Source organism: Mustela erminea, chromosome 1, assembly GCF_009829155.1.
Source record: "Mustela erminea isolate mMusErm1 chromosome 1, mMusErm1.Pri, whole genome shotgun sequence".
Taxonomy (NCBI): Eukaryota; Metazoa; Chordata; class Mammalia; order Carnivora; family Mustelidae; genus Mustela; species Mustela erminea.
This window is the reverse complement of record NC_045614.1, coordinates 128489821-128517525: the sequence shown is the minus strand read 5'-3', so window position 1 is coordinate 128517525 and position 27705 is coordinate 128489821. Positions and strand designations below refer to the sequence as shown.

The window sequence follows — 27705 nt, the reverse complement described above, 5'->3', positions numbered from 1 at the left end:
CACAGCTAACATTTTTCTATTCTGGGGAAGGATTGAGAGAACTTTTATTGGCTCATGAAATTAAAAATTCATGGTGTTCCCTACTATACTCATAGTAGGCACGCTAAACAAATTGGTTGGAGCAATCAATGAATGTAATATAATATTTTCTCCTCTCTTCTGTGAAAAGTTGCAAATATTTGGTTTGAAATAAAAATGTACTATTAATCTATTATTCTTTTTCGTGCACAATTCTTTCTTCGATTCAAAGGCGTTTTATCTCAGCAAGGTTCAAGCAGGAGTTAGGTAACTTACCTTTTGCTCCTTCTGCTAGTTCTGAAACTACAGAAGAGAAGCAAAAAAACCAAATACTGAGGGATCTATTGTACAAGTACCACTTCGGATAAACCCACGCTGGATGCAAACAATTCAAGAAATAATGGAACTGAAGGCAGCAAAGTTTTCAGGGATCTATAGAGGTTTGTTCTCTCTGCTACCATTTATGTTTCTGTAGTCAAGGTTCAGTTATACCACAGTGTAGACAACTCCCTGGAAACAATGCCCACTGTTATGCTGCTCTAGTAGCACAAGAATTCCTTTGATGAGCTCTAAGAGATTGGTAACAATACCTTCTGAAAGGCCAGGTTGCTAGGTAACAGCTTGTTTCCTTGGTCACAGTGAATACACGAAAGACTCCCCCAAAGAGGCAACAGATTCTTGGTGGACAATCTCATATCCCCTCCTGGGAACATGATGAAAAATGTCTTTGGAAAAATAGCTTTATGAAGGCCAGAGGAACTTTATGTACCAGCAAGACATGTCCGAAAGGTAAGAAAAACGTGTTACAAGGAACTTTATACATTACTTGAGAAAAAACAAACATAGATAGGGTTACTGGATTACATTTCATTTAAAAATATAAAGTCGTGCAACCTGTATTACTGGTGATGATCGCTTTGAGAGAGAGGCAAACCCTACTGACACCCTCTCTCCTAACACCATGCAACTATTTACAAATGCAATTCAGTTGATCATTGTGGCAGAGAGAGGTGGTTGTAACTGTTCCAGCCGATGGTATGTCTATAAATACACAGGGCTCTTTGGGAGAGTGTGCATGAGCTGCAGGAGAAAGAGGCAAGAAGATTGAAAGTAAAGAGCTGTTAGGGTAACATCTATTAGTTATTAGTGAATATTAGTTAACCCCTATTAACTAAACAAATTTAAATAAAATTACTACCACAGAAACAGGACTTTTACTAGCTCAATAAAGCCACGAATCAGATTAAGAGGCCAAAACCCAATCCTTATTTCCTCACTTTCAAATTGCATAGCTGTTTTGTAAACATTTCTCAAAACATACCAATTATTAGACACTATACAATTAGAGGGTTTGCAAGTTTCTTGAATTCATTTTTATCTTTACATTGATGTGTGATTTGGCTCTCATCTTTCAAAAAATGACATTTGCACCTTCAGTTCTCAGGTTTATGTACATTGAGGTTTCATATGAGTACGTGGAACTTACTGATAGCTTCCATATACTGCCTACAGCTAAGAGAGGAATCAGGCTCAGGTGTGGGGTTTAGAGACCAAAACGGTTCCCTTACTAAAGTTTTGTTTTTGTTAGCAAGCTGTGTATATCTCAAACAGTGCCTCAACGTGGTTAACATTAATGTTAAAAACTGTCATAATTTGGAGACATGGACATGTGAAATAATCATTTTTAGCTGGGTAAGAAATTCTGTGAAGACTTAAACACTTTATTTTTCCCTGCTTGCTGACACCCTTTAATACACAATACCAGAGGAGACTTATTTGTGATCTCTGTATAAAATGGCATTTATGATCAATATTATTATTTTTAAATGAGTAAATATCTATAAAATTATTTTAGACATGGTATAAAAAGTGATGTCCAAATTACAAGTTAAACTTTAATCTTTAAATTTTGAAGGAAGAAGGAAGGAAGGAAGGAATGAAGGGAGGAACGAAAGTAGGTAGTTTGGGAGAAAGGGAAAAAAGAAAGCAAAAAAAAAAATTTCTGTGTGCTAGTATTTGTTCAATCATATTTCTGCACATCACAAGACAGAAGTCTTATTCATACTACCTTCCCCATATACAGTTGGTTTCATTTGGGATGTCATAGATTTATCTCTGTTCACAATATCCACCTTAATCACTTATTATCCTGTAGTGTGTCTATTCTCTCTTGTAGTGTTTTGTATGTGGTTGAATTTTCTATTACAATAGCATATAGTGTGGTAAAAAATTCTTCAAGCATTGAAAACCTAAGTAGCACATATATATAGCTATATATGTGGTTATAATAAAGTTCTCAAAATTTCTAAGTATCATCTTGTAAAGGGAACATTGAGGTGTCTCAATCTCTTTCTCTTCATTGTTTCTGGAATTTAAATATATTTATACTTCTATAAATGTCAGTGAACCCACTACTGGTTATTGAAGTTTACAAGCTTTCCCTCTGGAGATGTCCGATAGATGTTTGTTCTTTTACTTTTGTTGTACCTTAATTTGGGGGTTTGTTTGTGTCTATAAGAATGTTCACAGAACTAAAGAGCAGAATGAAAATGCACCCCGTAAAAAACTGAAAAATTCACAGATTTTAAGTTCACATAAAATTATCTGACTCATTCAGAAAGAAGATAAATGACAATTCTAGTTGTGCTTTTTTCAAAATACATTGTTTTATGGTTTTAGAATCAACAATCTAAGTAATTTAAGACGTATCTGAAGTATTTTTGGAATATCTATAAAACACATAGTTTTTTGGAACAACACGGAAGGGGGGAGAAGAATATGCCATCCAAAATATGCTACTTCATCATAATGAATATTTTGAATAAAATTAGTTAAGAAACAGCTAGTGTAAGAAGGACACTCTGATCCTCCTTTGTCTTCCTGAAAGCAGGAAATAAATCTCCCATATGAAGTCACCCTCCCTGTATCAGGAGGATGGAAGGCATTGTTATCACCAGAGATGGGGAATTCAGGGCCAAGAAACGTGTATAAACAATTATTTCCTACTCCAAGCCTAAACTTCTTTAAATTGTCAGTCTTCAAAAATTTATTATTTCTTGGTCTAGGAGGTATAAAGCTTCCCTCATGTCATTTCTTTATCACATTTTCATGGGCTCCCACACACATGAAATTACATTTGTTCTTATGTCAACTTAAGATCAGCCGAAGAACCTACAAGAGAAGAAGGGAAAAGCATTCCGCCCCTACATTTTATTGGTATCTTACTATTTACTCAGTTAATGGGTCACAAACTTCATTTCGAGGCATCAGAAATTTAAAAACCTGGTATATCCGACTTGCCATTTCAGAAATGAAGACATATCAAGATTTCCTCCTGACTTTACAAGAACCCCATTCAGAGTATTTCCTTTTTTTTTTTTTTAAGACTTTATTTATTTATTTGAGAGAGAGAGCACAAGCAGGGGGAGAGATAGAGTGAGAGAGAGAGAGAGAGAAGCAGACTCCCCTCTGAGCTGGGAGGCCTCTGTGGGGTTTTATTCCAGGACCTGGAGGTCATGCCCTAGGCCAAAGGCAGATGCCTAACCGACTGAGCCACGCAGGTGCCCCCAGAGTATTTCTATTATCTCACCACCATCTCTACTATGTAGAGATGTACAATCATTCCCATATTACAAATGGGTAAAATACAGGCAGAGAGAGCACAGGATTCTGGATTTAAACAAATTTAAAAAAAAAAAGGAAGAATGATCAAAGACATAAGAAAGGCTAAAATAATACCTCCTTTCATCCAAAATTAACGCTCTAGAGTCCATGGCAATTTTCTTCTAGTGTTTACTTCCGAAGTGCCTGGTTTTAACAAGATCTCATAAGACTGGAGAACCTCAATACTTTTAAGGGAGAGAGAGGGGGAATTTGAAGATTTGGGAAAAGTGACCTTCTTGGCTAACTGAACAATAACCTTGAGCTTCTTTCCTTCCTTCCTAAATACAAACTTCTTGTGAGCAGCAATAAATATAAATGGAATGCTTAGAAATGGAATCATATGAATACAATTCTGACATTCCTAGATGTCCGAAAGGAGTCCCCTGGGCTGTTGTATGATGGCTGCCCAACAGTCTTTCTAGGCAGGAGCTCAGTTTCTCCTCAGAAATGAGACCATCTGCCACTTCCTCCTTCACTTGACTTACAAAGTTACATAATCACCAACTTGACACTTTAATTAAACAGCACCCATTGTGGCCAACAATTTATGAGGCTTATAAATTCATGACTGTAAAGGATGTTGCAGTCTTCAGATGAAAAGTGCTCGTGAGTTGATAAGTTACATTATTGTTACTTTTTATCCAGCAGTCTCAGCTCACCTGATTCCTTCTCGTTGGCCATTCTGTACTTTTTAAAACCAAGAATAGATGGCCAATTCAGATAATGCCACCTATTTTAAAGACACTATAAATCACTGCTGACAAATGCTGTACAGTTTTAGCCATGGCATCTTCTCCGTGGCAGCTTTATATTGGAGCATTAATAAAATTAATTTCTCTTTCATAAGGGCTTAGATCTGTAATTTATGATAACTGTTTGTTCACTGCAGGCGGAAAGATTAAAAATGAGTAAACCAATATACCAACTAAACTGCATGTGTCTGGTTTTATTTTCTTTTGTGGAGGGGAAATAGGAGAGGGTTTTAAAAATAGCTTGATGGTATCTGGAATGCTGTTCTCATAGGTTCTCCGATGTGAGGCTTAACTTTTGTTTTCAGTAAATAATAGCCACTCAGATTTACATGTTCTATTAACTAGTACAATTATTTATATGTAGTTTAGTGGCAATTGGAATAAGAAAATCAGTATTAATGATTTTCCTTCATAACAACTGCACTCTAATAATGACAGAGCTTTACAGTTATTTAAAGAATCACAATAGCTTATATGAATCTAACTTGAATCCAAGTGGTTAAGAGCCCTTAGTCATTTATTCATATGCCTTGGGCAGGTTATACCATCTCTCTGTGCCTCAGCTTCTTCATCTATAAAATAAGAATGTTTATTATGTTACAACAATATAAACAAAATAACAGTGTTCATCAAAATAATCAGCACTTCATTTGGTGGCTGTGATGCATAAATTGAATTAATCCATGCAAAGTCCTTGGTACACTGTCCAGCTTTTAGCAAGTGCTTTTTTAAAAACTTTGTTTTAAGATTTTATTTATTTATTTGAGAGAAAAAGGGAGAGAGACAGAATGGGAGGAGGGGGTAGGGGGAGAGAGAATCCCAAGCAGACTCCCACTGAGCACAGAGCCCAACACAAGGCTCCATCTTACAACTCTGAGATCACGACCTGAGCCGAAGCCAAGCATCTGATGCTCAACCAACTAAGCCACCCAGGTGTCCTTAGCAAATGCTTAATGATTATGAACTACAAAATCATTGTATTTGTAAATAATGGTAGTTGCCATGACAGCAATAATGTTACAAAACAAACAAAAATCCCTATCAGTCAGAATCTCTATCATCTGCTGAATATTAAAGATAAGGAACTACCATTAGAGATGTTAAATTCCTTGCGTGAGGTACCAGCAGTGTCTGTCCCTCAGATTCCTAGCACTTGCAGCTAGAAAGTCACAGTTGTGGCTTCAGTGACATGTACATTAAGACAGTTGCGGATGAAGTGGAAGTCTGAGTTAGTTACATAATCTGAAAGATGCCCCCCCTTTTATAAACTAAAGACTCAAAAATCTTATTTTGCTTAGATTTCTCCCAAAAAAGCAGACCAAAGAGAAATTTTATTTGAAATTGAAGTCAGAGGGGCGCCGGGGTGGTTCAGTTAATTAAGCATCTGCCTTTGACTCAGGATCCTGGGACTGAGACCCACATCGGGCTCCTTGCTTAGCAGGGAGTCTGCTTCTCCCTCTCCCTCTAGCTGTAGCTTACCCTGTTTGTGTTTTTGCTCTTTCTCTGTCAAATAAATCAATAAAATCTTTAAAAAAAAATAGAAGACAGAAGAAATAGAACAAAGAAGATTTAGAGAATGTCCCTATGGTTTCTACCACAAGATTCCATCACACTGCCCTTCAGACACAGCATTCTGGTATGGTGCCTGGGACTAAATGAGAATGTGAAGCATAGCAACTAGACTTTGAAACCTAAGGAAAGATCTCACACTGAAAGACAATCAGGCTAGTCATCTATTGGTTAGCCTCTTTCAGATAACCTACCTGGGGATGAAACTCTTGACCATACTTCAGTTCATTCTGGGGAGAAAAGACAAGACACAGAGAAAGAGAGAGAGACTGGGGATGTTAACAGCCTATTTATATGTGTTACCAAGTTTTAATTACCTTCTCTTACTAATAAATATCTAGTATTAACCAGGAGAATGGCATAAAGAGGTCTTCTAGTTTATTTATTTATTTATTTTTAAAAAGATTTTATTTGTTTATATGACAGACAGAGATCACATGCAGGCTGAGAGGGAAGCAGAGAGAGGGGGAAGCAGGCTCCCCACTGAGCAGAGACCCCAATGCGGGGCTCGATCCCAGGACCCTGGGATCATGACCGGAGCCAAAGGCAGAGGCTTTAACCCACTGAGCCACCCAGGCGCCCCAAGGTCTTCTAGTTTAAATCCCTAAATAATCTAATGTAAACTAAGATGATGAGATAATTTTCAGTTACTATTTAACTGAATTTCACTTGATATGGTTGTACTTAATCTGTAGTACCGCACAAGAAAAGTATAGTAAAAACCTAATCAGCTGGATCTCTCTTGTCCAATCCTTTAATTATGTGACTTTACTGTGTTTCCCCTGTGCTTTCTCTAGAAAGACTATATAAGCGAACTATCACCATTTCTCAGACTTCAGATTAAAAAAAACAAGAGAGAAGGAAACATCTATATTATTTTATCACCACTGTGAAACTGTTGCCAGAGTTTAGAGTAACAAGATGACAGTCACTGATGAGTCAGCCACGTCCATTATCTAGTTTCCTGACTTCATTTTGGCAGAAAATAGCTAGCATGTTTTAATGAAGACAAATGAACCAAAAAGTCAGCTAAACTTTCATCCTCTGTTTATCCCAATATATTATTTCATTTTCTCCCAATTTTTTTTTCCTGATTGTTGGCCAAAACTCCAGTTATTGATCATGGGATATACCTGTCTCAGGGAATAATTAATTTCACATAATTTGCTGTTATTCTTTTAATATTTGTTAATTTGTTTCAGTGGCAAGATACACTTTGGGAATTTCAATCAACAATATCCAAACTATTAATGAATTGCTCAAGTGGGAAAGATATGAGAGAGATACATTTTTTTAAAGATTTTATTTATTTATTTGACAGAGAAAGGCAGTGAGAGAGGGAACACAAGCAGGAAGAGTGGGAGAGGGAGCAGAGCAGGGAACCCAATGCAGGGCTCCATTCCAGGACACTGGGATCATGATCTGAGCCAAAGGCAGACGCTTAATGACTAAGCCACCCAGGCGCCCCAAGATAAACACTTTCTGACTTTTTCACATCATTAAGACTGAATTCTTGATTTGTTCTTTAGTTGCAGATGGAGGAATAATTTTCTCTTTAATAAAAGGACAAGTTGTTTTATTTTTTTAATGACACAATAGTGATATTTTTGAAATATGATGTATTGGCTATGCTCTTCTACTGTATCAGCTCAGTTAATCCATGAAAAATAAAAGATATTTCTATGTTTTACTTTATGAAGGCAACCTCATATACAAGAGACGTGTGGTATCTTTTAAGCAAAATTGCTACAGAGGCACAATAATTGTGCCATAAAATATAGAAGTTCATCTCTTAAGATTCTTGGAACCTGCAAATTTTTTACCAAGAGTAAAAAAGAGGCCAGAAATAAAGAGAGATATGATGTCTAGTTTTACTTAACATGAAAAAGCAATATTTATAAATTATTTTAAAATTGGCTTAAAATAATATACAGCACCAATTACAGAAATAGAAACTTGTAGCTAATACTGAAGAGATATGGAAAACTCTAAGAAAAACTATGAATAATAAACCAGAGAATTACTAGGAGAGTAGAAAAGACGCTTTTATATCTCAGTGGCATAAAAATAGGATACAGAGAGCAGTGGGGTGTTGCTAAGTGAAATGCTTGAATAGTCTTCCAAAGTGAGTAAAACTAATTAAAGAAACTGACTTTTTAATTTGTTTGCCACCAATTTGTGGAAATATAAGAGGTCTGGGGGAAATTTCAGGGAAAAGGTAAGGGCCAGATTAATAAGGAAACCAATCGAGAGTTTAAGGATGTTTCCCTGTGCAGATCAGCCACTGGAGCTCCACTAAGAATCGTATTTTCCTAGGAAGGCTGACCTCCTCGTTCATATCTTAGAAGCTTTCATGTGCATTTGTGTGTACCATTAGATTTACCTCTCTAGCACATGCAGTCCACCTAGACCCTCTTTCCTTTGGGGAGAATTTGACTTAACTAACTGTTAGCCACAAAAGTATGCTTAGGACTGAAACAAGATGTCAAAGTCCTTCTGAGAGCTAGATAAATTTCTAGGACATTATTTATCCTTTAAATGGAAAAGCTGGTGCTTACGTTGTGTTGCTATTGCTGTTATACACGGAGATATTTCCAGTTAAAAAATTTAAAAGAGATACACAAACACTTTGAGCATTTTCTTTCACTTAGCTCCTCAGGTCGAAACTCAAGCAGTCAGATTTGTCCACCTAGTTCATCGTACTGCTCTGGTCCGAGTGAGTCACACACTTGGTCAGCTCTGTCAAGGAACAGAACACTTCATCCACATTCGGATTCTGGAATATCATCCCCGGTAAATATGTTTAATTAGCTCTTTACCTAAGACTAAGTTTATAAAATGTACTTCATGTTATATTGAACATTTTTTAATTAAGTGTTTAACTTCTTAAATTTACCCTTGTAATTGGGGAGGAATGAAAGTTTGATACTTTTAGTACCAACTCGGAGAGGAGACAGAAAGAAGGTGCTGGAATGGAGGAAGGAAGACAATAGTAGAGAGGAAGAGAAAAGGTAGTGAACTCCAGAATAGAAATGGCATGCCTTCCTTTCCCCCTGCTCAGTTTGAATTCTCCTTTCAGTCTAAGATTTGTCTCCTTTCTTTCTGGAATGTCCTTTGTCCACAAGATAAAAATTTTTCCTTCCAAACTCCCCACTTCCAAGACTTTTCTGTAACCACATGTGCTTTTCCCTCCTTTCCTTTATTTACCATTGTTTCACCTATCCCACTGGCTCCAGATGAGTTACTCAAATGCCTGCCTGCCAAATTACAGAAAATGAGTTTTCAAGCACAAATGCCATACTTAATTTAACTTCATATCCCTGGTGCCTGATACACAGCAGGGTACAGTATGTATTTTTGAACAAATGAAATGAAATGAAATGAAACATACCAAATTTGAATATATTTATTGAACCAATGGATTAATTACTTGGTCCTTCAGAAATAAAAAAAGGAAAAACAAAAAGACACAAATATTCACTATTCCTTTAGGAGGAAGCAACAGTCACTCAGCTGCAGCACACTGACAACCTTACAGAAATATAAACAAAGAAATTTAATGCCTCATTTTCCTACAAGGTCAGGAGTTGTGAAGTCAACCGCATACCTCCTTCAAAAAGCAAACAGCGTTTTGTACAAAATTAGATGGTGGTTGAAAAATGGAAACTTTCTTCTCAAACACAGCTTTAGCTTAGGTTCTTTTTTTCCCAGTAAGATCCTCATGAAATGACACAAAAAGGCAATGGGGTGTGGCAACCCTAGGGAATTTAACTTCTAAGAAATTTATGTTCTATGATAGAAGCAAGAAAAGAAAAATCCAAAAGCACACTGGAAGTTGGGAAAAAAGCTTCCATAAACATGTGAACTGAATGACCAAGAATAGTCCAGGGACCACATTCCTCAATAACCTAAAAATTGTGCTTCTGGGTTTTTTAAAGATTATTTTTCTAAAGAATGCATAAACTCCTTGAAAGCATGTTAGCAAATCCTCAGATTTTCTCAACAAATTGCTCAAGTGCTAACTAGCTTTTTTCATGTTGCTTTTTTAATACCAACTAGTTTGCTACTAGTTCTATTCTTTAAATGGAGACATTGACATATTTACTAGAATCACCATGGTCATTCAGTGATTAGGCAATGAAGATCAAAAATAAAAAATAATTATTATTGAAAAGCCACCACTTTTCAATTTATTTTGAATCAGCATGTTCTAAACTCTGCTTCATAAAATGCATGAGACCCATGTGCTACTCCAAGAATAAAGGTTTCTATGATTTAAAAGTCCAGGGGAACACTTTGTGAGTCTAGACTCATAATGTATTAATATATATATATAGAAAGGCTCTGTGGAGTCTGGTAGCAAAGAGAAACACTTAACTCTGTTTAATCCAGAGCCTCATAAGCTTATTCAGTGGTGGAAATGTTTTTATGTTAGTATTAGTCACAAATTTACAGCTTAAGCAAATCATAAGCTATGTGAAATGCTGCTCTGTGAGATGAAAGCATTGGTTCCAAATACTCTAATGACATTTCTTTATATCAAATATTCTGGGTCTCTTTGTTTATGTGTATACCACTGGCTAACTGAAGATTGAATCTGTGGTATATTTAACATAATGCTCTTTTCTGAGTAATACACCTTTTGTTTGTGTTAACCTTGAAACTATCATAAGCTATAAAAGATTCAGGGAATTTTGATTGACTACAACCTCAATCATAGTAAATAATATAAAATTGCTCTAAATATGGTCTTGTACACATTCTGGTCAGTAATATACTTACTGTCTAGAACAAGAAAGATGACCAGACCTGAAATATTTCATTCATACTGGCTACGCATTTTAGAGGAATGTCAATAAATTGGAACTCTTCCCAAGGAGAATCGTATGTTCTTGTTGGATAGTTAATAATCTGTAGATCATGATCCATGAGCAAGAATTATATGACTTAGGGAAAAGATGGCAAATGCTACAAACAACATCATAGTCACATGTGGCTTCTGCGTAGCCTCAAAAGGCAGAACTTTCACAACTGGAGATAGTTAAAGAAGCTTGGGGGCCCATACAATAAAGAATCTTCAACAGGGGTGCCTGGGTGGCTCAGTGGATTGAGCCTCTGCCTTCTGCTCAGGTCGTGATCTCAGGGTACTGGGATAGAGTCCGGCATTGGGCTCTCTGCTCAGCGGGGAGCCTGCTTCCTCCTCTCTCTCTGCCTGCCTCTCTGCCTACTTGTGATCTCTCTCTGTCAAATAAATAAATAAATAAATAAATAAATAATATTTTAAAAGAAATCTTCAACAATTAGAACTGTTATAAGACAGAAAATAGAATGAGGTTTCTCAATCTAAGTAAACCAGATAGTTTCATTTTATAGTTTTACTAAGCATTTTAAATTTGGTAGGCTAAATCAACGTTGTACTATTACTTTGCATCCTATCAGATTTTATAAATGTACTAGTGTAACAGTATAAAGAAATGTTATCTGTAGCCCCTAAAAACAATTCAATAAATATTAAAGGATGATTTATCAGAGGTGGTATAAAGTGGATTCATGAATGTGTACACTTATCTATTTCTTTTGTCATTTACCATCAAATATAATTTAGAATGAACTAAAGTGACTTCTATGAGGACACCGTTAGGTACTTGGAGTTTAATTTGGCTGAATGTTTGGCAATGATTTGTATTACTTTTACACATAAAAGTAAATGAATCTCATATTGCCAGATGCTATTTCTCTTCTCTTATTTTAAAGCTTCCATCAGACTCTTGTAAGTACCTTACTTGGCACAAGGTAGAACAACATGACATTCAAGGAAGTCAACTGCGTTGCCCAAGAGTAAGAGAAGGTAAAGAACAAATGTGTGTATCTTTGTATATGTACTCTGAGTAGATTTTATTTGTGGCTTAAAAAATTACTTGGGGGAAAAAGATATTCCTTGGAGATAGAAAAATTCTCCTTTTCAAGACCATAGAATTACTAATATAGTTAGTGAAGCCACTTTAAAGCATATTCACATATCTGATTATATACATAATAAATGTTCAGTATTAAATCCTGGAGAAAGATGAAAAAGAACCTGTAATTCAACTATCCAGAAATAATCACTGTGACTTTTGTTTCCATTTAGTTTTTTTTGAAAGGTACATACACATATTTATTTATAAAATTGTACAAATGATTTTGTTTCTTGAGTTTTCCCATTTAACTTGTTTTTGTGAGCATTTCTTCCATGTTATTAAACATTACTCAAAATGCAGTTTTTAAAGGTTGCTTATCTCTCTATCATATAGATATTATTAAATATGTTTAAACAATGATCTTTGTTGGAATTTTTATATATTTACAATATTTCATGATCATGAATTACATTGTCACTTAGATGAATAATTTTAACCTGATTTCATTCTATCATTTGTTTTTAAAACACCAAATGGGCATCTAAATGAAGCAAATAGTTTCATTTTATATTTTCACTAAGCATTTTAAGTTCAGTAGAATAAACCAATATTTTATTATTCCTTTTTATTCTATAAGATTTCATAAGTATATTAGTGTGACAGTTTGAAGAACTCTTATCTATAGCCCCTTATATACATAATGTTTGATTTTTATAAGTAGCTTTCAATAGATTCTAAATTATGTAAGAACAAGCACCATACATTTCTCATGTCTCATTTGCATATCCCATAAGCTGATGAAATAATATTAGACATACTTCTGGCTGCAGTGAGTATTTAGTCTTTATAAAATATCAAATATCTTGGCTATCTGCCATCTGTGTTTGCAGACTTGCAGTTACATTGTACAATGTACAATTTTAGTATTGATTTAGAAAAAGTTGCTTTAGATATATTTGCCTACTCATTTCCCTCTCTCAGTGCTTACCACACAATGCTTTTCTTCTTTCACTCAAACTCAATTGACAAAGGAAGCTTTAAAAAACATCTTTTCTGAAATGTTAAGTAAAATATGTTCTTGTGTTTTAACTCTGTTAGCTCTGTTTGCAGATAAGTACTGACTCCTATTTTTAAAATATTTGTAGGCAGTACTACTAGAGGTAAATGCAAGTTGTCCTGTGGGGACCTAAGAGAGAATATTTTTCAAATGGCCAGAAATTATGGAGAATTTTGAAGGAAGGAGACCAAAAGAAGTAGAGGCCATGTGTGTCACATGAGTAAGAAGTCCACAGGCAAAAAGACAGAGATGGTTTTACCAGGGACCAAAGTGGGCAGGGTTCAGCTGGTCCTTAAACTTTAGTGTTGGGACAGATTACCCAGAATCTTGTGGAAAATACAGTTTTCCAGGACTGTCTCTCAAAGAATCTGATATAATTAGTATGAATAGGGCCCAGGAATTTGATAATTTTAAAATTAACAGGAAATTCTGTTGCAGATGAGCCCCGAGGGCCAGAGTATGAGAAATGCTAGTTTAGGAAGTTTGGAGGGAAGAAATTTGAATAGAAGGTGAAAAATTGATACAATAAGGGTATTGGCACTTGTGTGTGTATGTGTGTGTATGCATGTGCCTGTGTATGCGTGGTGTGGTGGTGGTTGATGATTGTGCTACAATGAGGCAAAAAGAAATTATATTCTGAGCATGGTTGGAGGGTTGAAGTTTAGAGAGAACTGCCAAACTGAAGACATCGGGGGATGATAGAAATAAGATGTAGCAGTAAACTGAAAACGAGTATGTGTAAAGAGAGTCCAGTGGCCTCCCTTCTTTCCTGATTTAAGTGCCAGTTCATGTGCTGAAGTCATCAGCCAACAAAACCAATCCCATATAAGGACCACGGCGGCCAGTCATGCAGAGGACATCATCGCTCTGCAGAGATAAGGCACATTTTCCTTCCACAGACCATTAGCAACACCCAATCTCTTGCAAGTGACTAGTTGTAAAAGGAATAGAGCATGATCTGGGGGATAGAAAACGTTGGAAAATCCCATCAGCTCAAATTGTGAAGAAAAGAGATGTCCCTTGTTCATTGCCCTTCATTTTAAGTTTTGTGTGTGCTTGTGTGAGATGGAGAACAAGTACTTCTCAAAAGGATTCTAATAATAATTACCCTTCTTCTAGATTAGATCCTGAAACACCCATTAAAACTATTTCAGTTCATCTCAGTTGCCCCAGTTGGGCATCTGGGAAGTGTACTTAAGAGAACAAAGGTTATCTGGTATGTGATAAACAGCAATTTCCTAAGGCTTTGATGGCCAGATCAAGACTGACTTAACTCCTCCCAATTAAATGACGTAAAAGAGCCAAGAGTTGGGCAGAGTTCTTTTAAACCATAGATGCTTTCTATTTGAAAATCCCTCAGCAAGTGTTAATATAGTCACTGCTGCTGAGTTACAAATCCAGTGAGGGGATAAAGGACAAATTCAGAGATAGCAGGTGAAAGGCAACATTCCAAGGTTGTCAGATATTCCAGACTATACTTCTCAACTGCTAAAATATATCTTCAATTATCAACCATGTCTGAGTTTAAAAAAGAAAGAATCCAATTTAATATAACTCCTCACAGTGGAAATGACCTTTGGCTTCCAACTTCAAAGAAATCTTTGAGAGCTGCTTAAAAAAAAATAATTGAAAGAGCAGAAGATCAATAGAACTCAAACAAACAATATAGGACAGAGTTTAATAACTCTGGGGGTATCTACTGCACAAAGCAAGTTACCAAATTTGGGGGTGGTTATATTAAAGACAATAGAACCTGAGTTCTACCCAATTAGATGATTGCCCAGTTTTTCTAGTTCTATGACTTTTAATTCCAATCAGCCCAATCAATGAAGAAGAAAATTTCTTAATCCAAAGATATTTTATTCGTAAACTGGTTAGTATACTTCAGGGTTATGTGATTTCCTGGTGGACAAGTACAGTTCATTATGAGAGAAATGCTCAAAAGGTCAGGTTGCATTTCAGCTTCTACCTGTGTCTGAGGAAAGAACTGATGTTTGTGTCAAAATAATGGAACATCGGACTCTTTTATTGCCTTCCATAAATCCTTCACAAATGGACTCATTATCTCCCATCAGAGACCAGACAAAACTGTCACAAAAAGTCTTTGTTCCTGATGCCTTTAGTAACCTTTTCTTTAGTATAACAATTTCTTTTCACCTCTGAACTAAGAATCACACACTCCAGAAAAATGGAGAGGGGGAAGTGTGCACAAATGGTACCAGGTAGGATTCATGGAAACACAGGATGCTGGAATTGGGAGGGAATTGAAATCACTGAGCTTAGCATTGCTGTGAGGGGCCCGCTTAACATCACAACAGACCAAAGTTTAGGTAATTGAGTAATACAATGGAGCTGTACTTTCTCAGAGAAAAATACATTTTAGTAAAATTGGAAATCAGTATTTTTATAAAGCATTATGATCTTCAAACAATTTCTCATCATATTCAGCTGATGTTGGGCTCTTGATTTTAGTCTTCCCTATATTTTTGCAGACATGGAAAACTAAAGCTCAGAAAATTAAAATTAGTCATCCGGAGTCACCCAACCACCTAGCACCCAACCTCAGACTGAAAACAGGCTTTCCTTTCCCTAACCATGGAAATCTGTGCAAGCCTGATGTGGAGGACAACAGGTTTGGGAAATAGTGGGAAATGAGTTTGGAAATGGAGATTGAGATAAGATTGTGGAAAACCTTATTTGACAAACCAGGATTCTCCACCCTGAACTGGTAGACAGGGAGAAATTCTGAAACATTTTAAGCAAAGCTGTTTTTTAGGAAAGCTGGATGGCCATGTGTATCATTTATATTGAAGGAGAGATCATTGGAAACAAGGCAATCCAAGAGAAAGTAGTTTTAGTTCAGGTAGGAAGTTATGAAAGCCCCAACACGGCAAAAGTGAGGGACAGATTCTCAAGGGGAAAGTGATGGAACCAAGGGGCCAATTGAGTTGAGAGACAAAAGAGAGGGAAGGCCGTAAGTGACATCCCCAAAGAGAAGATTGTATAAAGACTAAGTCACTCTTTTGGTGATTTTCTTACCTACCTGTGCTCCAAATAATTTAATAGGTTAAAACTGGACTTATTTTGTTATTGCTTACACTATTGCTTACACTATATGGGCCAGCTCATGTTCTCCTCAATCCTGATATCAAGCAGAAGTTTAAAACAACTGGACAGGGACGCCTGGGTGGCTCAGTTGGTTAAGCAGCTGCCTTCGGCTCCGGTCATGATCCCAGGGTCCTGGGATCGAGTCCCGCATCGGGCTCCTTGCTCGGCAGGGAGCCTGCTTCTCCCTCTGCCTCTGCCTGCCTCTCTGTCTGCCTGTGCTCACTCGCGCTCTCTCCCTCTGTCTCTGAAAAATAAATAAAATCTTTAAAAAAAAAAAAAAAAACAACAACTGGACAAATATCAGGCAAGATGTCAGTCCTGCCACTGTAAACCTACTTCTTAGATCTCACCTTGTGGTATTTGCCCAGGACCCTCCACAGAAGAGCTGCTCTTCAGACAGGAGGAGTGCACCCGGCCTGCTGGGAAAAGAGTCCTTGAAAAAAACAGATGGGAAACATGGCTACAAGAAAATTGGGAGGACTGCACGGTGAGAGCTTGAAAGATGGGAAAAAAGTCTTTTTCTCATTGATTCAGTTACGACACTCCCCCCCCCCCCACTTCTGAGGGCAAAATCAAAACTCTAAGTATTCCTCCGCCATTTTCTCTAAAACTAGCTGTGTTTGGGGTTCTCCATCTCTTTGTTCACCTCTTCTTCATCATGACGTGATACTTATTTTCTAACCTGTATCTTATCCTAATATTGCTGGGCTTTGGAAAAGTTTAAAATACTTGAGAACGCAATTGTTCCTTTTGATAATAGTAAGTGTCAAATGTTGGACAATATTCCTTGTCAAAGAGTTTATGATGCAATCCAGAATACCTTGAATAATGCATTCAGCCCCAAACTTTGAACAGCTGGAGCAGCCAGCCTGGTCTGAACACAACTCTCCAGAAACAAAACTTCTTACCAGTAAAAATAGGAGCTGTGATTTGTTGGTGCTGAAAATCACCCAGCTGAACAAGCCGCTAGCTTTGATGCAGCCCTTTCTCTACATCATGAAGCAATGGCGCTGCAGTTCTTCAAGCCTCTAATCCCAGCTGGCTCAGGTCATGTTAGGCAGAGTACTGAGGGTGTAACTGGGAAGGATGTGTTGGTGGCAAAAAAAGAGTGAATCAACTTCTTCGGAATAGAGTGGGATGCCAATATTTTGTTTTTGTTTTTTAAGATTTTATTTATTTGACACAGAGAGACACAGTGAGAGAGGGAACATAAGAAGGGGGAGTGGAAGAGGGAGAAGATGGCTTCCTGCCGAGCAGGGAGCCGGATGGAGGGCTCGAACCAGGACCCTGGGATCATCACCTCAGCCAAACACAGATGCTTAAGGATTGGCCACCCAGGTGCCCCAAGATTTTGGTCTTTGGAGTGATCAAATTGTACATGAAGAATTTAGGAATTCTTCCAGAAATAAGATTGAGTTTAAAACCTGCTCCCTGAGGCTTCTTGAAGCCAGTTTTGCTTCATAGATTGACCCTAGATGTTATAAAATTATGGAATTAGGAGTTTCAGAGAGGGTCTGTTCTAAATCCCATCCTTCCAAAAAGGAAGGGGAAGTCCAGAAAGAAATGATTTGCCAAAGGTTATACATCTTGGTAGTGGAAGATATAAAAATAGAATACTGTTTCCCCTGCATGGTGCTTTCTTTTCTTTTTAAAATTAATTAAAAATTTTCATATATAATGGGTGGACACATTCTACTCTTAAAAATTAAACCATACATCTATTTTATTTGTTTAAAATTTAAGCGATGTACCTGAAACGTTGACCTCCACCCCAGAACTATCTTCAGAGGTAATAATTCCATTGTATACCCGTATTCATTCTTTATAGCTGCCGTTTAAACTATGGATATATTATAAAAGCCAGTGGAGCCTTCCTAATAAATTATAATAGAAAATTTAATTGGCCTTGAGATAACTGTACACTAAGAGAACGGCTAAATAAATTCTAACTACCATAGAAAACTTAATTGGAACACAGTTGTCCAAGAAAAACCTCTCTGAGGAGGTGACATTCAATATAGAGACAGATATAACCTCTTATCATTTCTTAAGTTTTATTTCTTTTATCCTTTTGGAAAATGGAACTTAAAGTATCAAAGTTTATGTTTAGTATCTAAAAATATCAAGAACTTAATGATCTTTATAAAGATAGAGTTATCTATATTTCTTTAAAACTAAATTATTTTGATTCAAATTTTTTAAAAAGGGGATTGCCATTTTATTTGTTAATTTTTTTGACAGAATTGATAGCAGAATTCTGGAAATAAATAAATTAACTCTTAGGAATAGAGTTTATAGGGCCAATGCTACCAGCAAAAGTGGCTTTAATTTCCTTTATATCAAAACTGACTGACGTTAAAAGCAAAAATAAAGTATCCACTGTCTGTTAAATATGATAAGGTCATTTTCACATATGTATCTGTAGCTACTTTAAAACAAAATAATAGCTTCCATCTTTTGAACGATGGTATCTCCATTACTTCATAATTAATATTACTTATTACTTCATAGGTAATACTACTTACTATTATTCTTTACTTATTATTAAACATATAAATATATAAATTATATAAGTATATAAATAATATTTATTGTTAAATTACTTATAATATTACTTATTATTTTAAAAATAATCTTTTTATTATTATTATTAGGTGTCATTTTTACTTTCTTTAAGAAGGAAAGGGGGACAACAAAAATTTTCATAATACACAGAAGACAAGTTAGCACGGGGTGGGGGGAGTGAAATCTTTTTAAATGTGATTTCTGCATATTTCTAAGGAGGCCAAGGATAACTAATCATTTCAATCAGTAATTCCAAAATAGAATTTTATCCCTTCCACTCTTTACCCCTAGAAAATTTCAGAATCAGTTTCAGGATCCTGCCTTCCCCACTTCCAGCCTTGTATATAATTAGAATCAGGTCTGATTTTCACCTCCCCTACCTTGAGAATGAATTGCTGCTACATAATTGTGAGTATTTGGATGTGAGAGTGTTTTAGAGTGCACACCAAAAACGGTGGAAAACTACTGGTCTAAATAACATCTACAACACAATTTTAATTAATAACTATTTTTTTTTAATTTTTTTATTTTTTATAAACATATATTTTTATCCCCAGGGGTACAGGTCTGTGAATCACCAGGTTTACACACTTCACAGCACTCACCAAAGCACATACCCTCCCCAATGTCCATAATCCCACCCCCTTCTCCCAAACCCCCTCCCCCCAGCAACCCTCAGTTTGTTTTGTGAGATTAAGAGTCACTTATGGTTTGTCTCCCTCCCAATCCCATCTTGTTTCATTGATTCTTCTCCTACCCACTTAAACCCCCATGTTGCATCACCACTTCCTCATATCAGGGAGATCATATGATAGTTGTCTTTCTCTGCTTGACTTATTTCACTAAGCATGATACGCTCTAGTTCCATCCATGTTGTCGCAAATGGCAAGATTTCATTTCTTTTGATGGCTGCATAGTATTCCATTGTGTATATATACCACATCTTCTTGATCCATTCATCTGTTGATGGACATCTAGGTTCTTTCCATAGTTTGGCTATTGTGGACATTGCTGCTATAAACATTCGGGTGCACGTGCCCCTTTGGATCAATACGTTTGTATCTTTAGGGTAAATACCCAATAGTGCAATTGCTGGGTCATAGGGCAGTTCTATTTTCAACATTTTGAGGAACCTCCATGCTGTTTTCCAGAGTGGCTGCACCAGCTTGCATTCCCACCAACAGTGTAGGAGGGTTCCCCTTTCTCCGCATCCTTGCCAGCATCTGTCATTTCCTGACTTGTTGATTTTAGCCATTCTGACTGGTGTGAGGTGATATCTCATTGTGGTTTTGATTTGTATTTCCCTGATGCCGAGTGATATGGAGCACTTTTTCATGTGTCTGTTGGCCATCTGGATGTCTTCTTTGCAGAAATGTCTGTTCATGTCCTCTGCCCATTTCTTGATTGGATTATTTGTTCTTTGGGTGTTGAGTTTGCTAAGTTCTTTATAGATTCTGGACACTAGTCCTTTATCTGATATGTCGTTTGCAAATATCTTCTCCCAGTCTGTCAGTTGTTTGAACTTGCTTTTTCTTTTTATTTTTCCCTTCAGAATTTGAACCTTTCATTTCAGGATTTGGGGGACCCTTATCAAGTTGCAAATTTTAACAGGATTCTTAGAAGACTAATTCGAGTTGAAACCCTCTGGTTAGTGGATAATTCACTGGTGGACTTAAGTGCCATAAGATTGCCAAGGTACCTGCCCTTTAACATGTCTAGTTACTAAGTTAAAGTCAAATATTTGGTATTTGGACATATATGATGATTTTCTGTACCTACGATGGCCAAATGGTCAAGTCTTAAAGGTAATAGTGGTAAGTGATACCTAAGCAAGGCAAAAAGGGAAATTTATACATCAAAATGTCATACTTTAGAGGGGAAAAAAATCTATTCCTTTCCAAATTAATATTATCATCAATTTTTAGAGGAGTAGTTTGGTATCAGGGAATCACACTGGAAGAAAAGCTTGCCACATCCCTTGTATTGTACACTGGAAAATGCAATTACATTATATAAGTACAATTGTTGTAACATAGACATTTTTAGTCATATTTGTTGAGCACCCATGAGACTTCAGGTAGCTGACAAGAGTCTTGGTTTCTCTTAGGTGAGGGTAGTCCATCAGAATAGCAACAGAAACAAACTAAAAGTTTTTAAAAAAATATATAGATTTCTTTGGTCTTCCAAAGATCCCAAACTCCTGACATTAAACATAATCTGCCTTTTTGCTCAGGATTGCGAGAACTCTTTTCTTAGAGAGCTGCTGTCTGCTGCACTAGGCACACTGGGTAGGTAGAGTGCCAAGAAGTAGGAGATGAAGGAAATTAAGCAGACACAAGAAGGAAGGGTAAATCCTAGAGCTGGTTAAGTTACATCTCTGAGCTGGGAACACTTATCCCTGGGTGATAAAAAGACCATCACAGCCACATGGGAGAGGGAAGCAGTCAGGAGATGGAGGAGGTGTCAGAATATGCAAAGTCCCTGGGTATCTTCAGGCATTTCCAAAGGCCCTCTGAAATTTTAGATAGACTTGCATAGCATTTGACTTTACTTGTGTTCTTTTTAAGTAAACTCTACACCCAATGTGGGTCTTAAACTAAGCACAACCCCGAGATGAAGAGTTGCATGCTCTAGTAGTTGAGCCAGCCAGGCGCCCCTACTTAGGTTCTTCTTAAATAACAAATTTTTAAATATGGAAATAAAAATTCTCAAAAGAAAATTAATATCACTACTATAAATAAAAATCATTGGTAGTTGATACTGATTTATTCAGGTTTTTGTTTCTGTTTTTGTTTTGCCAGACTCTTTTCTAGGGATATGATAGTGATAACATTAGTTATATTTCTAATATATATTTAAATATACATGCAACAAAAACATGTTTAATAGTCACACGGCATACTTTAGAACTACTGAACTAGAATATCGTGTACTTGAAGTATTTGAACGTGACCTGATCCAGATCAATAAACCTCTAAATCTTTGATATATTACATAAAAAAGAGAAAGAGAGAAACCATAATCATTAAAGAAAAGACTTGCCCCAGATTTAGTGTTCTCTGGATATCTTTTTTGGCTTTTCTTTCTATAGAAATAGACTATATAATATCAAATTATGTAATTGCAATTCAAATTTTACAACTGCCAAATCAAAGTATCAACAGAGAAAAAAGTTGACGTATTAATTCATGGCCTCCTGCTTTCTGCCCCAGGGAAAAACACCACACTTGGTTTGCTGCTTTTCACCCCTAACATCCTGCAGACTGGGGATGTGTGATGGGCTGAATCTCAGAGCCCATGGTGGATATACATTGAAAATGAGAGAATGACTAGCAGACAAGAAAAGAACAGATTTCACAAGAGGACAGAAAGAGGCGCAGAGGAACTGCTTAGGCTGGGGTTTCAATTAGAAATCGTAGTTAGGCTGGGGTTTCAATTAGAAATCATCGTCACACTAAAGTACTCCAAAAAGCTTATGTGTAACCTGGAAAAGAGTAAAACCCCAAAGTGATCAAATGTATGATTAGGACTGTACAAAATGTCCATATGAAGAGAGAGTGGAAGGAAACAAGGAAATGAAGAGTTGTGAAAAAATTACAATTCAGTCGGGTAGGGAATTTAAACTGGATTTTTCTAATAGAGTTGTGTGGAAGCTCTCTCTCTGTTAACACCATCTTTACCATTAGCAATAATTATTTACTAAGTGTCTTTGTGGGGTACAAGGCCATAAATAAGTTCCCTGTGTTTCTCTCATGGTATTTAATCCCAGCTTATACATAAAGAATTTTTCCTTCAGGCAATGTATTAGTGATTTGAATTATTTCCTCTAGTTGCATGGCCTTATACAATTAGAGCTTTAAGGCAAAAATATTGAGAAGCAGGAGATGTCAGGAAAATGTATTCAACCTCAGTGCCCAACACACATTTCTTCTCCTAAGGATACTTTTTAGTTTTCTTTTATATACAACCAGATTTTTTTTCCTTTTTCTAATATAAAACATTATTTTTTCAATATAAAATTTAAGTATGGAAAATTTAATTAAAATTTAAGTAGGGAAAAAAAGAACAGATCTCACTACTTGGAGGCAATACTCTCCGTAAGTTGTTATGTGTCTGTGTGAACAACTAGATCATTGAGATTCACTCATTCACCGCAGCCGTTCACTCCTTTATTTGAGACATATTGCAAACCCACCATGGACTAACTACCATGCCAAGTACTGAGTGTATACCCTGGAAAAGAAAACAGACTTCTGTATTCAGCAAGCTTATAGTCTCACATATTCATCTTATTTTCTCTTCATATTTTGATATAAATATTTCTCTTATAAACCACAGTTGTAGAAAATATCACTGTCACTTCTTTGAGGGGTTATGGTCTAGATGAGGCATGCTAGTCCTGTCCAAGATTTAGTAGTCAACCATCTTCTTCAGGAGACAAATGACAAGGTGTTTATATTTTTAATCCAGATGCAGGGTTTTAAATATGAACAAAAACCATCTCACATCTTTCAAACAATTGCCAAAGATACCTCAGATACAGCATTTATTCTTGGCCGAAAACCACATCGAGTCTCTGACTGGGCTCTCAAGTTTATGGTGCACTCCACTAGAATCCCTTATGCTCAAGAGGAACCCTTGTGAGTTTCACCAAAATTACCGGAAACGGTAAGGCCCCCAAACATCTTTGTCATCTATGTTCTTCATTGAATGTTACTTTGACTGGCTGTTTCCCTGGCCCTTAAATTTATTTGGCAAATATTTATCCTATCAACTATACTTTCAGCATTTCATGCTTCTGATGTCACCCGAAGAACTTTGAACCAATCTTTTTTAAAAAAAAATGTACTATACACTCTTTTCTCAGATAATTTATGATTGCTTTAAAATAGTAGGCTTCTCTTATAATGTAACTTTACATATACAAAGATGCTTCATTTTAGACTTTCAAATCCTATGTGTTTTCTCTCATAATGTTTAATAGATATTATGTCTTTTTAAAGATTTCTATGTACAGATTCCTATCAATGTCCAAGAGATAGTTTTATAAATGGTTTATTCTCTGGGTTTTGTTTGTTTGTTTTGTTTTGTTGGGAGGGAGAGAGCAAGAGTGATCAGGGGAGGGGAAGAAAAAAAGGGAGAGAGAGAATCCCAAGCAGGCTTGATACCTGGCACAAAGCCTGATGCCACGCTCAATCTCACAACCCTGAGATCATGATCTGAACCAAAATCCACAGCTGGATATTCAAACAGCTAAACCACCCAGGCACCACTATTCTTTGACTTTATTTTCATTCCTTTGGGCCACAAGGGCACAATTAAATGGATACAAAGAAGTGACTGATTCAATCTACCCCTCTGGTTGAAGGTCCTTGAAAACCTGTGAAGAATAAACCATTTTATTTCTTTGTCACTACTGGAAGATTCCTAATGGTAATAATGCAATGTATACCTTGGGGTATGCAGAAAATTCCCTCTTCCCTAGCTAATTCCCAACACCACCTGTGGGAATTTAAAGGGCAAAAACAAGCCACTGAGTTTTAGAACTTGTATTTGTCCCCAGATAACAAGTCAACTCATGTCTCAGTTTGAATCTGTCATACAAAGGATTAGATCATCTCTAGGTGTGTACCTGGTCTGTGATTATGTCCTTCATCTACATTCGACTTCAATAAAATCCTAGTTCTCACTACCTTCCTTTCTCAAACTGCCATTTTCCCATGACAACAACCATATTCTGAGGCCTAGATAATATTAGACTCTAAACCCTGATGTATAACAAAAAATTGTCGAAATAAGAATTCTAATCTCTGTTGCTCCTACATAAATCTTATTACTGCCATTGTCTCCCCCATGACTATAGACTGAAGGCAAAATTCATGTTCTGTGATAATAAATTCTCAAATTGCTTTTACATACGTGAAAACTAGCAGCACAGTTGCTTTAAAATTGAACGAAGATTTAACTATAATAACATTTTGAAATTTAAAATTGTATTTCCTATAGTCAGAGGAGGTTTAGCTGGACATTTCAACATCATTCATAAAAAGGCACCTTTCTAGTCATAAAGAAAATTGATTAGTATTACATTTTAGTTTTGTTAATTTATACATGGAATTTTATTTTGCTCCCAATTCAGTTACTTGCTTCCCCTCAAAGGATGCCTTACAACAATAGAATTAAGATTAACTGTCTGAAATCTGATATGCCCTGAGGTCTCACTATAAATCTGTCTTCAAAATTTATGATGTGGTATAGAGTTATGTGAGAATGAGGGATATAATGAGGCTCTTCTATTTTCTAACGTTAACTCTGTTGGATTGAGTCCAAGGTGGATACAGACTGGCATTCAAGCTATAAAAAGCCAGATTGTATTGACTTGCATAGTACAGGGATACTTTAAACAGAAAGATCTGCCCAAACCAAACTGAACTCCCAAGTTCATCCAAATTTGGGTTCAGTCACCTAGCCAAAACCCACACTTTGAGGATTATAACAGATTTCATTCTTTCTCTGGGTATCTCTGTGTCCAGGATTTGGGCCAGACTTTCAGTGTCCCTTTACATCATAATCAGAATTATTTAAGTATAAGACTTTCTTGGTCATTGACACCTAGAATTGTGACTGTCTTTCCCTTCCTCCTTTCTCTCAGATCCTCCAATAAGAAGAAAGCGCAGTTCAAAAAAGAAAAAACTTACTGATAAAGCTCATAGTGTAAGTCCCAGTAGGTAGAAGGCAGCCCCATGTCCTGGGACAACCATAGGCAAACTCTTTCACTCTTCTTCAGAAGTCAATGTGATCTGAGTTCACCACAGTTTGACTTTTTGAAAAGTAGTAGCTAGGGTTTCCTGTCAGCTAAGTCTGAACATTAGGGTCAGAAGGCTTAGGTTTTCATCTTTGTACTGTCCCCCCACAGGCTTTATGATCTTGGATAAATGACTTAAAATGGGGGACAAAAACCTGACAGAACTGGTGTGAGGATTAAATAAGATAACGTTTAGGAAGTAATTAGTGTTAAGAAAATTATGCGGCCAATGAGAGCACCCAAGGAGGTCAACACCACCATTAGTTGACATAGCATGTCTACTGACAGGTTCTGGTATCTTTCATCCTGGGCAAGTCCTAATATGCATTTCCTCTGGTCTGAGCCCACAGAACTCCCATATCTAGAAAAACACTTGAAAGGAAACACTGCTTTATAATTCTGCTAGGCATTTGACTGTTTAACTGGGCTGATGAGCGGGACCCCTTCCTGAACCTGGAAGTGACTGTGTAAATCTGAAATGTGATCTTCAGAAATGCTCTCTATCAAGAGAAAATAACTCAGGACAAGACTATTTCCCACCTCTTCTCTTATGCCTTAGAGCCAGAATTCTTCCTTAACTATCATTAAACAACATGTGTTTTCTTTACTTCTTTAAAAAAAAAAATTTTTTTAACTTTCTAATGTGCACACATATCATTATCTCATTCTTTCTCTCATGGTTATTTGGCTAAATTCCTTCATTTTTCCCCTTTATAGAACATTGTAAAATGGGACTGAAATTCTCTTATAAAAACAGACTGTACATAGCACCACTTCTCTGATCTATAATTATGATCTGTAGAACTATATGGTAGCTCCCGAAGAGGACAAGCTACAGCAGCATGATCAGCTCAATGAACATAGAGTATTTTATTATAACACTATTGTAAAGATTAAAAAAAAGAATAAAATGATAGACACTCATCTCTTAATCAATAATGCTTTTGTTCAGTATAGTTACTTATTTTTTTTTTTAACTTTTTCTTTAGAGTGTTCTCCTGTTTGCCAAACTTAAAAATGCTGGACGGAATCCCGAAGCTACCAGAAGATTCTTCAACACCAGAAGCCAATATTTTTTCAAAAATGTGTATTATATCATAATGCAATTTGTATAAAAAGAAAGCAATCACTATTGTTTCTAAAAACTCATAAATACAGGAGATACATATTGTCATATTATCAATATGTCACTTACCATGTATATATCATATATATGATATATTTATATATTGCTTTCCTTTAAATTAGTGATCTCCAGTTTTGTTTTATTTTTAAAGATTTTATTTACTTATTTGACAGAGAGAGAGAGAGATCACAAGTAGGCAGAGAGGCAGGCAGAGAGAGAAGGGGAAGCAGGCTCCCTGCTGAGCAGAGAGCCTGATGCGGGGCTCGATCCCAGGACATTGGGATCATGACCTGAGCTGAAGGCAGAGGCTCTCCACCCAGGCACCCCTCTAGTTTTTAATTCTATACTCCAATAGTATATTTGAAGTATTCATACTTCAAATAAATTTTGAACATACACATATAATTTTTATTTAGAAATCTTATACCTAAAATACTAGAGAAATATATAATGAATATTTTAAACATTAAAAGAGAGATCTTTAAGTGATGGCATAAAAATTTAACATAAATAAAAGCTCTAAGTCTTCCTCCATACTCCAGGGACTCATCTTTCCAGCCTCAAGGCTATAAGTCTTTTACTTTGAGAGTACTGCTTCAAATATCTGGGCCTATCAAAAGCAAGAGAGACAACTGTGTGATTTTAAGCCAGATGTTTGGATTCTCCATTTTGAACATTCTGTCAATCATTAGTGACTTTGATACAACAGAAATTTAGGAAGGTCCCAGGCCATTCATTAAACATTTAGAAAATAAACAATAATGGTAAATCTTCTTTATGTTCAGAGACTTTCATAAATTCAACTTTAAAGCTGCCTTCCCTATATATTAAAGGGAAAGAATACAATTCAATTTTTTTTTTAATTTAAAAATTTTTTATTTACATAGGATGCATCTAGGTTAAGGGAGAAAGATATAATGTAATTTGTTTAAAGACTGAAAAAAGATTCCATAGAGTAGATATACTTGTTTGTTCTACCATTTACCAGATACCACTATTAATGAATATTTTCCGTTTTATTTTTGTTTCTATGATTATACGGATTGCTATAATAAGCAACCTTGAACTTAGAACCTTATTTTAATGTTTCTATTTCTATGGAATGTATTTTTTTTTTTTAATTTCCAGCATAACAGTATTCA

The 27705-nt window shown here is 36.2% G+C and overlaps 1 protein-coding gene and 1 long non-coding RNA gene across 5 annotated transcripts in view; one reads left to right on the top strand and one right to left on the bottom strand.

Moving 5' to 3' along the window:
* Positions 1 to 27705, bottom strand: part of LOC116590262 — a 122715-nt gene that overhangs the window by 77917 nt on the left and 17093 nt on the right. The gene's annotated exons all lie outside the window — the stretch shown is intronic.
* Positions 643 to 26698, top strand: LOC116590163 (acidic leucine-rich nuclear phosphoprotein 32-related protein-like). Of its 2 annotated transcripts, none has more exons than XM_032341806.1 (7): positions 643 to 807; positions 8654 to 8795; positions 11757 to 11850; positions 16436 to 16554; positions 20206 to 20327; positions 23103 to 23300; positions 26427 to 26698. In XM_032341806.1, the coding sequence occupies exons 1-7, from the start codon at positions 782 to 784 to the stop codon at positions 26536 to 26538; spliced, it is 813 nt and encodes a 270-aa protein (XP_032197697.1). In that variant the 5' UTR covers positions 643 to 781; the 3' UTR covers positions 26539 to 26698. The 2 variants fall into 2 exon arrangements, with proteins under 2 accessions (XP_032197697.1, XP_032197696.1); XM_032341805.1 differs by having other exon boundaries at positions 20185 to 20327.